A 16,138-nucleotide genomic window follows, 5' to 3' on the forward strand; every position below is an offset into this window, starting at 1 on the left:
TTACACTATCTTTTTATAATGCACCTGTGGGGAGATGTCAAATTATGGTTGCGCAGGGAACTTTGCCATTCTGCAGCTTTTAAGAAATGTTTAAATTTTACACATCTGTGAAGTTAGTTTCAGAGCAATTTTTGAAGCAAAGGTATTGAGAAACCCACCTGGAAGGACATCTAGAATCCTCTCTCATAAACCTATCAGAGATGCTTTCGTTGAAATTGGTGGTATTTACTTTTAAAAATTAAACTACTGAAATGGTGACAATCACTTATCAGGTCTCCAAGGAATAAGGTGGGACAATTTTCTCCTACCACCCACTATGTTGTCTCTTTATGTTCTTCTCATGACTCCATCCAGTGTAGTTCTTGCCATGACCCAAGCACATGGAGTGGAGGCTTCTTTCAGATGCTTATAAAGTGGCTACCAGTTGTTTCCTGAGTTCGCAGTCCTGCCTTTCACATCCTGTGGGAGCTGCTTTATCCTCTTAATACACTTGCTTTTTGATGGTGCCCCTTTAGCCTAAGGAATTTAACATGATTCACAAAGGCTATTCCAGATGTAGTTTTTGGCAATGGTTGCTTGTCAAGGAGATACAGAAGATTAGAAACTTCAACTCAAAATAAAGAAGACAAGATGTTCAGTGAGTGAAGTGATATATACATAGAATGTTTGAAATCACATGTCCTTGTGACATGTTTTAAATGTTGCCATGACTTGGCTTGCAGCCCTTCAGAATCCAGCAGACTGATTTTGTAAAATCTGTCTTTGGATATAACTGAGTCATAATCCCATCTTCCATTTTTAAATTTGGGTATTGTTCACTTAAATGCAATTGTGACTTGAATCACACAGCCTTGGAGATCCAGCTAATGAAAAACATGTATAGGAGAAGTGTCTATGAAGGATGTCTGCACTTCAGGAGGCTCTCTTGAAAGCTGTTTATTGCTTAGGCAAAATTACAGCAGTCCAGAGAGTGGGTATCCAGAGCCAGCCCTACAGCTGCCAGCTCCAGCTGTAGGCATACCTGAAGCCCCTTTCTGTTCAAGTTACAAAGCATTTTATACTTTTCTTCACTGAGTATCTTGATACATAACAACCAATAAGCACCATACACAACACCTTTACATTTGCCTATAGCCTATCATAGCTACTACCATCACCATATTATAGTCATTATTATCCAATCACAGGAGTAAGCAAGTTACAATTTAAGCTTACAGTGGAAAATTCTCAGACCTCTCTTCTTGCTACATCAACATTTCTTGTTTGCCTGCCATATCTCTCTTTTTGGTAAAGATATGTTTTCTATTTATTTATGCTCTTCTTGAGACTCATTTACTTGGTGAAAAACATGTCTTTGTAGTCACATACCTTTGCCCTAATCATAAAAATCTCCTTCCAACTCATCTCCAACCTTTGCCTTCTCAGTTATTCAGTGATCACTGGTCCAGCAAAACATCTTTTACTCTATATCAAAACTTGCTTTCATTTCTATCTCATCCTCAGTTTCTACATTCAGAGATCTTTCTGCCAAGCCTACATATCTGTGAAACTTTCTTACCAAACTTTCATCCTTCCCAACAAACATGTATAGTCAAATCCTGTCAAAAAGGAATGCAAAAATTATAGAGAGAGTGGGATAAAGTTGCAAATGCTTGCCCACACAAATACTGTTCTCTATCTGCCAGTTATTTTTGTGTCTTGTCATTGTTGATTTAAAGCATCCTCCTAAGGGAATTGATATATTACTGTTTAGCAGAAAAGCTGAGGAATACACAGGGTCTGTGTTACTTGAAAAAGCCCAGAACAGCAAAACAAATGAATAATTTGTTCTTTCATTTTGTCCTTTCTACCAGTTAATAACCTTCCAATAACTGTAATTCAACCAATAGTAATAATAATAATGATATTATGGTGTAATTTTTTGATAAGTAAAATGTTGAGGATAGAGTTGCTATGGCAGATAGTCAATATGCTGTGAGAAACATTTTGTAAATCTTTCCTGCACAATGTAAATACTCAGTGTCAGCTCCAGTCTACCATCAAATTGATAGCACACTAATTCAAGGTGAAGTACTAATTAGAAGTACTTCTAATTAGAAGAACTAATTTACAGCAACAAGAAAGTGAAATGGTTGAGAGGTGTAATACATTGGGTAGGGATTCAAACTAGCAAAACCCTCTGTTTAAGGTATCTTTAAAATAGCACTAGACAGTTCCTGTGTACTTTTGAAAGTGTTTATGTGCAGTAACAGATGTCATATGCAAAGTCATTAGTGAAAACACATTTCAGTGAGTGTACTGAACAGACATGAATTTCTAAATATAAGGAGACAGTGAATAAAATCAGGGAGACTTGAAATGGAAATCTGAGTAAGTAATAAATAGATACATGGATCAAAGAAAATCTACAATATGCAGATCCAGAAAGTGATGAAATATATGCACAGAGAAAGGAACAAGAAGAAAACAAATCCTCAAGCCCCAATTCCTGCTCTAAGGAAAGATAATTTTTCAAAAACCATAATTTTATTTCTGCTGTCCTAGGAGTATAACATGTTCTTCATGAGACATGAGTGAGACCTTTAGTTAAGAAACAGCTGGTTTACATCTGACCTCAAAGAAGGGAATGCTCACATTTCTCTGAAGAAATGGAGTGGACCATCTTGCCAAGAAATGAATGAAGAAACAGTGGTTACAAAATTCCATTTCTAGAGATATACCTTTCTTCTCAGTGCAGCCTGTATTATTCATAAATAATTTCATAGTTAATGAGTTATATTATTAGTCTTGTCTAACTGTTATTCACAGGGCAGAAAACAATGTGCTAATGAGAAGATTATAGTTAAGAGTACAGTCCGTCAGAACTCAGACCATGAAGTCAATGTGTCATATTCATCACCTTAGGAGCCACTACTACTTGCTTTCAAGCCTAGACCATATATAAATGTGACAAATACAAAGTTTGCTTTTGCAAGGAATGCTAGGGAGAAAATCACTAAGGCTGTGGCATGGGCCAAAATGCCTGTATTTAAAGTTGACAAGCATATCTTAGAGAACCCTTTCTCCAGATATGGATAATTGTTGAGGGGGAAAAAAAATTTTAAAAGCACCATTTAACTCTCTTTTTGGATGCCTAAATAATACCCTGGGCAAAAACAGAAAAAAATGGGTTGCTTATGAAAAAGCACTCCGTAATCACCAACAGTGCTTAAGTATTTGAGCATTGAAACTTGAAATTTATTTGGGAAGTTGCTCTAATAAGTAGTAAGCTCTTCCTCACAGCTTCTAGAAGAGGGAGATAAGGGAAATAGAAGAGAAAATGTCTTTACCTTAGGGGAACTTCTGTTTATAAAGTCTATGTATCTGTGGCTGTGCCTACAGAACTTAATCCCCAATTTCTACCTTACACATCAGAAACATCATGGAGTCTCTGAAAGCATCTCTCTAACTGTCATGGCTCAGCTGCTGTGGGTGGACCTAAAGGGTCCCAATAACTAGGGGCAGCACTGGATCTAGGTACAGGCCCTTACAGGAACAGGGCCTGAAGTTGGCCTCTGTGATGCCAACTCTTTTACACAGGTGCAGTGTCAGGAAGGACAAACCAGGGGCAAAATATAGGGGAAAAGGACAGAGAAATAGGATGCTGGAGAGAATGTGTTTTCCGCATTCAGACAACTGTCCCTTCCCTGCTCGCAAACTGTTTAAAATTACTGGTATGTATAATTTGTAAATTATATTAATTTCTTGTGCCTAAGAAATTAATTTAAAAAATTAAAAGTTAGAAAAGTAATATAGAAATATAGGCAATGGGATCCTACATTGGCCAGAATTATGTGTGTGGTCCAATGCACGTGAAGCCAGCATTTGCCATAGCAGGCAGCATCAAACCTTCATGGAGTGTTTCACCCTCTCCACTGATCTAATTACAATGCATGTGTTGGGGGGAATTATGGATGCAGCAGAGTTAAAAGGTTATCAAATAGACAAACATTTTTGAGAACAATCTGGGCATGGGAATATCTGCTTGAAACTGTATTTCACAATGCTGCTCAGAGAAGTTAAGGGAAGGAGGCAGAAAGGAAAATCAGGAGGGCCGGTTATTTTATTAATGAATATGTTATTGACTGATTACCTTCAGTCCTGTTGTTGCAATGATTTGCTCTGTGTATTATCTATTATAAGCTGTGGTTTATGGTTCCTAAGTTGGTATGCTAACTAGAGATCATAAGTCATTCTCCTGCACATGCAATATAATATTTCTTATCATTTTTGCAGCTGAAATAATTGTTTACAACTACTCTTAAAATTAGCATGGCTTTTTGTTAATGTTTGTTTGCTAATTTAATCTATCTTCTAGAAAACATGCTTTTCACAAAATAAAATTTATTTAATTTAACAAATTGCAATAATTGTAGGATAGGAACTTTCGGTAAAACCTTGCATTTTCATAAACCTTTTGGGAGTATTAACACTGATCGTTTCTTGTTGGACTGGTGTACCTGGGCTCACAACCAGAAACATACAGAGGAGGTAACATTTTATCTTAGTTTGGTAGATAGAACTCTTTTACTAGATATGAGTACATCCTCTTGTGCAGCAATTAGTAAACAAAATGGTTTTGTATTGAAGCGTGGTTAAAGAATTCTCCAAGAATTTGTATATATTTTCTGCTCATGTTTAGCTTCTTTTAGTGCCCATCTTATTAACAAATAACTTATAAACCACCTGCACTCAAAACCTAATGAGAATTCAGTAAGTGGGGCATTCTTCCTCTCACAAGTTTGTCTCTTCTGTCAGAAGTTATTGTTGCCCTATTGAAGACCCCAGTGGCAAGCACCAGACTCACAGGCTGAGCAGGGCAGTCAAACTGGAATTGCAAGATTATGCAGGTGGGGAGGAAAGAAACTTCTCGAACTCCTCTGGCTGGGATCAGGACCAGCATTAAAGATGAATGAAACGCCTCAGGGACATTCTCAATTGAGATTTGAGTATCTCTAAGGATGGAGGTTTCACAACCCTTCTGGAGAACATGTTCCAGACTACTGTTTCATGATAGATAATGCTATATAAAATGCTAGTGGTGCTGAAAGAATCAGTATTATCCTGTTCTCCTGCTTGTTATTCCCCATCTCACGCATGTCTTTTCCATGTCCTGTCATGAGTATTCTTTCAGCTCCACGACAAATTGGATGTGGAAACTTATCTGAATTAAATTAGGAGTGACCGATGTTATCCATTGTGTAACAGCATGAAGTGCTGTGCTGGCACAAAGAAGTAGGGAAGAGAGGTGGGGAGAGGTTCTGGAGCAAGCTGATGGCGGGTGGGACAGCTTCTTTAAATTGATGACATCTGCTTCTGCCAGATTTAAGTATTTGTGAAACGATTTTAATGTGAACTGGAAGTAGCATGATAATGGATTACAATGATTTTCTACTTGACAGAGAGGATCCTTGAATGTCAATGAGTGAGAGGTGTGTCTGTGATTCTTTAGGATTCCTGACAAGATGCAGCTCAGAAAGTTTTAACTTGGGCTGATTCTTGAGGTCTTCCTTTTGGCAATGCTCTCAAGTGCACAGGGAAACATGAGTTCTGGAAAACTGCATGAAATTAAGGGTACCTCTCACAGTCATCTGTGGAAATGGGAGACAGTTCTTTAGGTACAATATTGTTTTGGGTGCCTTTATTATCCTGATGATACAAATAGTTAGAACAGCTGTGCAGTGTATGATTTACTTCCAGTTAGTCCAGAATTCCTGTAGCAATACTGTGATTGAAATACTGGTGTGTGATATAGAGGACTTCTTTTTCACTGTGACAGCTTCTCTTTCCCAAGTGCGAATTTTGTTTGCTAAAATCAAAAAACCTCGTAACCTGGATTTTCAGGCATTTTAAGAGTTTGTTTCATTTTGGTTTTTTAAAGAAATTTCTATAGAGTAAACTAAATAAACAGTGCGTTCGTCATTTGCATAATAAATACTAGGCAAGAATTTTCAGAAATTTGACTTCATTTAGGAGTCATTTTGGCAGACAGTACAAGATTGTAAAAATAGCTCATAATTGTAGCAATATTCTTAATAATACTTATTAAAACTGATTCATGGCTGAAATAAAGCTCTAATGAATTAATTTAGTGCCTCTCTCCCATTTTTACTGTTGTCTTTGAATCAAGTGATGGGATCAGTAAGACAAGTCGGGAAGGGCTGATTGCTTTAGTCAGGACAGATCATCCCAACTGATTATGGTCATTGTACAAAACACACTGAATAATTTTGATAGATTTTTTTTGTGGCAATAATTTCAATGCCATATTGAAAAATTTATTCTTCTGCTGTACAGTGTATACTTTAGGAGTTTCTGATTGTTATGGTATTATAAGCCCAACTTGTGATATATTGTGCTGTCATGGAAAGTGACTGAGGAGTTAGAGTGGATTTCTGAATTTTTTTCTTGCTGCTTCATAGAACCATACAATATCCCAGACTGGAAGGTACCCACAAGGATCATGAAAGTCCAGCTCCTGGTCCTGCACAGGACCATCCTGAAGAGTCACACCATGTGCCTGGGAGAATTGTCCAAATGCTTCTTGAGTTCTGTCAGGCTGGTGCTGTGACCACTTCCCTGGAGAGCCTGTTCCAGTGCCCAGCCACCCTCTGGGGCAAGAACCTTTTCCTGATACCCAACATAAACCTCTCCTGACTCAGCTCCATGCTGTTTCCTCGAGTCCTGTCACTGGTCACAAACTTGAAGAGATCGGTGCCTACCCCTCCAGTTCCTCTCATGAGGAAGTTGCGGACTGTGATGAGGTCTCCTCTCAGTCTCCTCTTCTCCACACTGAACAGACCAAGTGTCCTCAGTCTCTCTTCATATTGTTCCCCTCTAGACCCTTCACGATCTCTATTGCCCTCCTTTGGATGCTCTCTAATAGTTTAATAGCTTACATTTTGGCACCCAAAACTGCCCCCAGGACTCGAGGTGAGGCCGCCCCAGCACACAGCAGAGCAGGACAATCCCCTGCCTCGCCTGGCTGGCGATGCTGTTCCTGATGTCCCCCAGGACACAGCTGGTCCTCCTGGCTGCCACAGTACACTGCTGACTCAGACGAGACTCCTTATTTTGGTCAAAATAATTTATCTGGGTTTTGTCTACAAAATAAATTATTACACTGACTAAAAATTCTAACTTGCATTGTAGAGACTGTATGTGTCCATTGTTAATGATATCAACAGGCTTTGGCCACATTGTCTGAAGAGCATTTCTAGGCCTGAAAGAGATGTTAAATGACAGCATTTGATGTAGAAGATGTAAAATTCAACAGCACCTGCTGCTTCCTTTACTCATTTTTGGATGGATAAGAAGAGTCTTTTTAATCTAATGGTATATCTGGATTTGTTCCCAGTTCCACTTTCACTGGAATCAGGAATTTATATTTCCTCCCTCTGTCTGAACAGCCTTCAGACTTCTGTGTGAGCTCTTTGTTAAGTACGGTACTCTTGGATGTCAGATGTGTTCTAAGACTTTTGCAAGTATAACTCTAGCCATCTCTTTCCTGTTGCCATGAGACATGGCAACTATTAAGGAGTAGTTAATTTGACATGTAATTCTTAGAGAAAAAAATCTGTATGGACCCACAGAAGAGAGTCCAGCTTTTTCTTTTAATTTGGTTTTGACTCTTTTCTGTTCTCATAGCCTTTAAACAGATTGTTCTTCCATGCTGCAGGCACTCCATTTAGTATCTCCATATTTTTCTTTCTCATTGTGTAACCCAGGCTTTTTTCAGTCTCTTGGAAAGGGCCTTCCTCTTGTAGCTCATCTGTAATTGCCAGCTTCATGACAGCAAATGGGGCATCCATGAGTGTATGAGTGTATCTGTAAATCCTTATACTGAGTCCCTGTAGGGCAGATGAGTGGGCACCGACCCGCAGTTCAGCCAATTAATGTGAGGCCTTAATCTTGTCCAAACAGCTGCAACCATTATTCAGGCTCTCACCCCAGGGAATCTGAGCTGCTATGCCTTTTGCCGGGTTCACCTCTGAGTCCTTTTTTCTCCTTTAAGATATTAGATGTTTCTCAGACTGTGGTCCTATCCTTTTATAGGTTAGTTTTGCATCTTACACACAGGAACCTGCTTCGAGAAAACACTACATGCACTTGAGCTAAAAACTAGGTGGGAGGTAATGCACCTAGCTCTGCTTTGAGTGTTACAAAGTGTTACATGGAATTGAGGCGCCATCCTTAAATGTTGCTATATGGATTCACTACAATTTTATCAAGTGAAATAACCACAAAAATCTAAAATAATCTTGCTTTCTTTTCAGATTTTATTTTTTGCAAAGAAGTAAACTTCAGATTTAAGCCCCCATCGAGAGACAAAATAGAAAATTCAAACTCTCAAATGAACTTGCAAGTTAGAGACAAAAACCAAACAATAAAAGATAAAAATGCCTAATTTTCTTGATTGTGGGAAAGTGAAACATTAGCAGCCAATTCATTTATAAATCCATGAATCAAGAAGCAATATTGAGGGGTTTATGAGTTTGTCTCATAAAACTCTGTCAGTGACTGGGCTGCTCTCCATGTTGGAGTACTGTGAGAGGGTACTGAGAAAGATTTCACAAGAATGATTGCTCTAGAAAACCGCCACCCTGAGTGTGTGTGTTTGCTCTGCTGTAGAAACTTATTTTTCTGACATTTATATTCTGTAGAAGTCTTTATTGTTAGAAAACCATGGAAAGGATTAAAGACAATTAGAACTCACAAAGGCTGGTGCGTGAGCTCATCACTTCAACTTGTTTGATTTCAGAGCTGTTGTTTTCTTCTTCCCATAATTACATCATGTTTCATTTTGTCCTTGTACTCATCCTCCCTGCCCCAGAAATCTCTCAAAATTGTATTACCAATTCCTTTATTTTGCCTCAGGCCTGAGATCTATCATCATTCTTAGCATGTGTGCCTATGAATGATACAGCAAAATATCCTACAGTTGCTTTTAACTTGGTTCAGTACCTGAATACAGCTTATTGTATGGCCACAGAAAAAGTTATCCTGAACAATTGAAGGGATGAAGCTTGGGAAAGAACAGTAATGAAAACCAGCAATAGCTGAATATGTTCATCAGTCTGCTATTCAGATTTTTATTTCTTTTGGTGCCTTACAGTTCTTAATGTTAGTATTTCTGTGCAGCTGAATTCACTGAAGTTTGGATTTTAAGTGTGGGGAAGCCAACCACAGAAATAAAAATATTTTCTTTCTTTCATCAAAATACATTTTCAGGAGTTCTTCTATTAATATCCTGAAGAGCAGAATCACACCCTAATATGTTATAACCTGCTTCTGTGCCTGCCACTGATGCTGAATCAGTTATGGTAAGATTGCCAAAGACCTGCCAGTTTATTTTTAAAACTATTGGTCTCCAAGTAGCTGTAAATAAGAATAATCAAGATAAAGACTTTAAATAATATTTTCATTCTCCAGCATATTAAGCAATATGTGCATACTAAACTTGATCATTATCCAGAAATATTTAAGTTATGGAGTACACATGACTCAGTATTGAAACCGGGCCAAATATTGCAGCAGTTGCTGGATAATCCCATGTTTTCTGATTTGTTAAAGCTTCTCTAGAGACTGCAAATTCTGCTTGGCTTATTAGATCACCATGCAGTTGTCTTTTAGAAGACTGGTAATTTCCAAATTATTACTGTTCTGTGGTAGGTTGACCCTGGCTGGTCACCAGGTGCCCTCCAAAGCTGCTCTGTTACTCCCCTCCTCAGCTGGACAGGGGAGAGAAAATAGAACAAAAGCCTCATAGATTGAGATACAGACAAGGAGAGATCACTCACCAACTACAGTCATAGGCAAAACAGACTCAGCTTGGGGTAAGAAATTTAATTCACTGCTAATCAAATCAGAGCAGGGTAATGAGAAAAGAAACTCCATATCTTAAAACACATTCCTCACGCCCCTCTCTTCTTCCTGCGTTAAACTTTGGTCATGAATTCTCTACATCCTGCCCCCTCAGAGGTGCAGGGGGTGGGGAGTGTGGGCTGTGGTCAGTTCATCGCACGTTGTCACTGTCACTCCTTCCTTCTCAGGAGGAGGACTCCTCACACTCTTCCTCTGCTCCAGCATGGGGTCCCTCCTAAGTGACACCGTCCTCCATGAACTTCTCCAGTGTGAGTCCTTCCCATGGGCTGCAGGTCTTCATGAACTGCTCCAGTGTGGGGTCCCTCCCACAGTGTGCAGTCCTTCAGGCACAGGCTGCTCCCGTGAGGGTTCACCACAGGGTCACAAGAACTGCCAGCAAACCTGCTCCAGTGTGGGCTTCCCACAGCTTCCTTTGGGCATCCACCTGTTCCAGTGTGGGGTCCTCCAGGGGCTGCAGGTGAATATCTTCACCACCATGGACCTCCATGGGCTGCAGGGCACAGCTGCCTCATCGTGGGCTGCACCATGGGCTGCAGGGGAATCTCTGCTCCAGCGCCTGGAGCACCTCCTGCCCCTCCTGCTGCACTGACCTTGGTATCTACAGAATTGCTTCTTTCCCATATTTACACTCTTTTTCTCCTGGCTGCAGCTGCCTTTGCACAGTATTTTTTCCCTGCCTCCTCAAATATTACAGAGGTACAACTGCTGTCTCTGATGGGCTCAGCCTTGCCCAGTAGTGGGTCTGTCTTGGATCTGACTGGAATTGGCTCTTTCAGACAAAGGAGAAGCTTCTGGCAGCTTCTCACAGGAGCCACCCCTGTATCCCTTCTGCTATGAGAACCTTGCCATGAAAATCTGATATAGTATCCAAACATTTGCACTGCAGTGTATATTCAAATACTGGACTGCTTAATTTAAATAAATGAGGTGAACTTCTTGTATTTGTGGGTTTTTCTCATATAGATGTAAAGAATTCAATGTGCAGATACATCTTCCGAAAAAAATTACTTCCAACATTTTTGGAAGCTCTTTAACTATTATGCGTAAGTATAACACTGCATAGTTTTATTTTAATATAACTTTTTACTATTATTTTTAAAATTTCGATTGAAATGAATGTTCAGTATGTTGAAAGACCTTTGGAAACAAGGAGCCATATAGATGGAACTTTGCTATAGTTAAATTTTAAGAAATTGACATACACATAATACTATTGCCTGATTGCTAAATGTCAGGTTATAGCTGAAGTGCTTTCAAAGTTAATGATTCAGGTGTGGGTCAGGAAAAAAAGAAATCACTCCAAATACTCCAGACATGTGTGAAACTTCATCTGAGAGCCCTCAAGAACTCTTTATGATTCGTTTATTTGTTTGGGTTTTTTTTCAAATAGCATTCTCATTCGTAGAAATCATGTGCAGATTGGCTAACTGTGGTAAACTCAAGTAGATCTCTGTCACAGACCTGGTAAATTCAAGTAATGTCCCTGCTAACACTTTTTTTGAGAACAAAAACTTACAAACTTAGCCGAATGTACTGTCTTCAAATGACTACTTGTGATCATCAGGTATGCTCCATTGCACCAGTGAATGAGGTAGAATCACTGCTTACAATACTTTTCACTGTAATTCAGTTTTGTAGCATGTTTTGTGTTTTTGTAAAAAATGAACAGAAAGTTAAATTAAACATATCAGATTGAATATAATAGAGGCTTACCACTCACCAACAGATCAAATCAATACTCCATTTTAGCTTTGTGACATCTTATTTCTCACAGATATTTAGAAACTCAAGTGCCTTCTGTAGTAAGTACAGCATTTCTTTCAGCATTTTGTGTATTAGGGAGCCTCTGTCAAACCAGAAGTGTTATTAGGATATTAGCTAAGAATGAAAAACTAAAAAATGTCTGGAGACAGTCACTTGCCTTGTCAAATCCCCTTTATTTAAGGAGTTTCTCAAGCTCCAGACAGGAGGCAGTCATGGCTGCTTGACAGCTCTTGTGCCCTTTCTTTCTCTCCATATCAAACAGTCTCTGTAAAAACCAGAAGGGTTTTTAGCACATGTTTATCTGAAGAGCCTTTACAATTCAGATTAACTTAGTTTGCCAGTACAATGTGCAGAACTAATAAGTGGCAATTCTTCTGTCCATCAGTGGAACCATTCTTGGTTTTGTACACAGCCAGATAGGTGATCTTTGGTGCAAAAATTTTCTGTCTCTCAATAGATCACAATAAAAAAACCGGGTGGTGAAAAGTGCTGTTTTAGAACATATATGCTTCTTTCCAGGCAACAAGTAAGCTGCCATCCAGGAAACTGCAAGAGACAACTTTAGAGATAAATTCTTTGACTTGTTTCCAAGACAAGTTCAATACTTCAGCATGTGAAGTGCATTGTGTAAAAGCCCTTAGCATTACCTGGAGAATATATCTCTAAAGATACCTTTTTTGAAAAAGTGGCTCCAACCACTTTTTCCACCACTGTAATGAACTCAGTAACAACACTGGCAGCACAGTGTCTTTTTAGATACTAAGCAGAGAAAGGCAACCATACTGACTTCAGAATAGTTATGCAAGTGAGTATTTTGCTTTACACCAATCTCTTTGTTACCACTGTAGTCAGACAGCTCCAGCAGCTTTTTATTCCTTTCTTGTGGTCGCTGCCATGTCATACAGTTGCTAACAGTACCATGTTATTCTCTGTTACTGTAAAATGAAACACTAAGTTAGTCAATTTTTGGGTACTGTAGACTTCTTCAGTTCAAGCCACTTACTTGTGATTGAATATGGAATTCTAGCCATGGTTTTGAGATGGACAGGTACAACCTAGAGTCAGACATAAAGAGAAAGATGTATGTGGTGTACTAGGAAAAAGAGCTTTCTGTGGCATTATGAGTGGTTATGAATAAAGTAAAATTGAATTTGCTAAAGCCTAAGATATTCTGCAGTAATTTAGACAAACTGCAAAAGTTGTATTGAAAATTTAAGCACTCTAAGGGTATGGGTGCTGCTGTATAGAATGCAAACTTTGCTGAAAGCTCTTATTATTACTTTTTGCTCTGTTTAAAAAGTTTTCACAACATACTAAAGTAATAATAATAATTTTTGATTTTGTTCTCTCTTTTATTCAGTCAAGTACTCTTGCCCTGCAGGACATTTTGTGAGGCAGCAAAAGAAGGCTGTGAACCAGTCCTGGGTATGGTAAATGCTTCTTGGCCAGACTTCTTGAAGTGCTCTCAATTCCAAAACAAAACTGAGAATGACACCACTACAAGGATATGCTTCTCACCACACCAAGGAAATGGAAAGCAGTGTATGTTCCCATTCTTAACCATTACACTGTGATTATGAGTTTTCACTTAATAATGTATTTTTTTCCTGTGTAGAAAAAGCTCTGGGTTGTAACTATTATTTCTTGTTCTGTTATTATGTTCCATCTTATTACTGTGATGGTAATTACAGTTTGCAGTGCTTTAATTATTTAGGCTGATTTTTTTCAGACTTGTGTTGATTCAAAGCCTTTTTATTTTACATCAAAATTTCTGAGCTGTTTCAAGGAAAGAAGGTTGGAGGAAAGTAATACGACCTGTTGACTTTCTATTTGCTAGCTCTAGCAAATACAGGTTTGTTATTTGGAACAGGAACCTGATACACAGGCCAAATTTCAAGCCTATCTCCTTTTTCCTTGCTGTAAAAATGATCCCAAAACTGATCAAGAGGTAAACTTCTCAAAAAGCATGGCCTTTACACACCCACACGTAAAGTCATAGAATCATTTAGCTTGGAAAAGATACTGAAGGTCATCCAGTCCAACTGTTAATTCAGCACTGCCAAATCCACCACTAAACCCTGTCCCTAAGCATCATGTCTACACGTTTTAGAAACCTTCAGGGATGGTGACTACACCACTTACCTTGGAAGCCTGTTCTGATGACTGACCAGCCTTCCCATGAAGAAATTTTTCCTACTATCAAATCTAAACCTCCCCTGGTGCTCCTTGAGGCTGTTTCCTCCTGTCATATTGTTTATTACTTGGGAGAAGAGACTGACTGCCACCTTTTTACAACCTCTTTTCAGGCAGTTGAAGAAAGTGATCAGGTCTCCCCTGAGCCTTTTTTTCTCCAGGCTAAACACCCCCAGCTCCCTTATCACTCTGCTGTCCTTCTCTGGACACACTCTAGCACCTCCGTGTCTTTCTTGTACTGAGGGGCCCAAACTAAACACAGGATTTGAGCTGTGGCCTCACTAGTCCCGAGTACAGGGGGACAATCCTGCTGCCTACAGGGCCCTGGCCCTGCTGGCCACACTATTGCTGACACAGGCCAGGATGCCATTGGCCTTCTTGGTCACCTGGGCACAGCTGGCTCATGTTCAGCCAGCTGTTGACCAGCATTCCCAGGTCATTTTCCACCAGTCAGCTTTCCAGCCAGTCTCTAAAAACAAGGCATTTCCATCTCCTCAGAGGTGCTGCTCTAAAGGCATATTTTTGAGGAGTCATGAAGTAAAGGAGGCTGTTGTCCACACCTAACTTCATCTGTGGGAAATTTTGTAATGGCTGAGGTAGGGAAAGATTCAAAAGATTGTGTCTTGTTGAAGTTGAATGATTTCCAGGAAATTTGAACAACGTCCACAAATGTTTATTATTGAGTCCTATGGTATTTTGTGCAAGTTTCTGTAGTGAAAGCCTCTGGGAGCTGTGTCTTAACTGTATGATAATAATATATGCTAAGTATGCTGAAAAAATTAGTCTAATGGATCTCTCCAAATTGGAACAGTAAGCAAGTAATTATAAAATGCATATTTTTTTTCCGTGCCTCAAATTCCCCATGTAAAAAGGGACTAAAAGTGTCCTTTAACTCACAGGGTTGTTGTAACCATATGTTTGTTGATGCCTTTGGTATCATAGGGGTTAACATAATAGAAATAAGGAGTACCTAATTTTGTCTTCATGGCAGGTTCAAATAATCAAGGTAAGAAGCTGTAGCATAAATAAATACGTAAGTGTGGTAAAGGCTTATATGTTGAATAGTAAGAATAATTAGCCATGAACAATGGGTGACTATCATATCATTAACTGAGCATGATCACAGAATGAGGTATAATTTTGAAAAAGCAACAGAATGTTAAAGACCTGGATTTCAGGCCTCTGTGGTACACAAACTGAATACAAGGCATAATATAAATATACCTGTTAAATTTTGACAAATTATAGCTGATTACAATGTTCAAAAGCTCCACCAAATCTAGATAGCTGAACTTAAATTAAGACAGAGGAGATTTCTCACTTACGAAACTTTCAAGTTTCAGAACATCCCGTGGCTAAAATAATGTATTTAGTACTGCTAGAGAAGAAGCTTTTTAGAATAGTGCCTGCCTGGTTAATTAATGTTCCATAATCTGTAGGGCAGGACTGGTATTTATCTGGTAGTGAACTGCAGGAATTACAGAGAAGTACACAGTAGAAGCTTGCTTTTTCTCACCAGGGGAAGAAATGTAGAGCCAGTTGTGAGATCTGCTGCTCCTACCTGGCAGACTGTGGGCACCCAGGCTATTTATTGTCAGTTCTGACATCCTGTTGTATAAAACAAAAGGGGTTTTTAAAATTAAATTTTTTGTTGTGAACTATTGGGCACAACGCTTGGATGTGAATGGTTTTCATGCAGAATGAGAGACTACAATTGAGCTGTCTTCCAGGACCTGCAGGGAGCCTACAAGAAAGATGGAGACAGGCTATTTACAAGAACACATAGTGATAGGACAAGGGGGAAAGGCTTCAAACTGAGAGTAGGTTTAGATTAGATATTAGGAAGAAAATCTTTGCTGTGAGGATGCTGAGGCACTGGAACAGGTTGACCAGAGAAGCTGTGGATGCCCCATCCCTGGAAGTGTTCAGGGCCAGGTTGCATGGGGCTCTGAGCAACGTGGTCTAGTGGAAGGTGTCCTTGCCCATGCCAAGGGGGTTGGAATGAGATGATCTTTAAGGTCCCTTCCAAACCAAGCCCTTCTATGATTCTGGGATTTGATGACTATGGAGAATGTTTTTATTTTTATTTAAAAGAACGGTTCTAATGTGATTCCTCTGCAACTGAAAAAGGTAAGAGTTTGGGTTCACTAGGCTGCTTCTCCTACAGAAATATACTGTGCTGTTCTTGAATATTTATTTCTGCAGTTTGTATATTTGAAAGAATTTACTTCTCTGACCACAGTAGAATCAAACAGCT

General features: G+C 39.2%; 1 protein-coding gene across 1 annotated transcript in view; it reads left to right on the forward strand.

Annotated features, from left to right (window-relative positions):
* CORIN (corin, serine peptidase) overlaps window positions 1–16,138 on the forward strand; it is a 125,819-nt gene that overhangs the window by 49,342 nt on the left and 60,339 nt on the right. Inside the window, 1 exon segment of the mRNA XM_039551288.1 lies at window positions 13,049–13,230. Within this exon segment, the coding sequence (XP_039407222.1) occupies window positions 13,049–13,230 (182 nt within the window).

Source organism: Corvus cornix, chromosome 4 (assembly GCF_000738735.6).
Source record: "Corvus cornix cornix isolate S_Up_H32 chromosome 4, ASM73873v5, whole genome shotgun sequence".
Taxonomy (NCBI): Eukaryota; Metazoa; Chordata; class Aves; order Passeriformes; family Corvidae; genus Corvus; species Corvus cornix.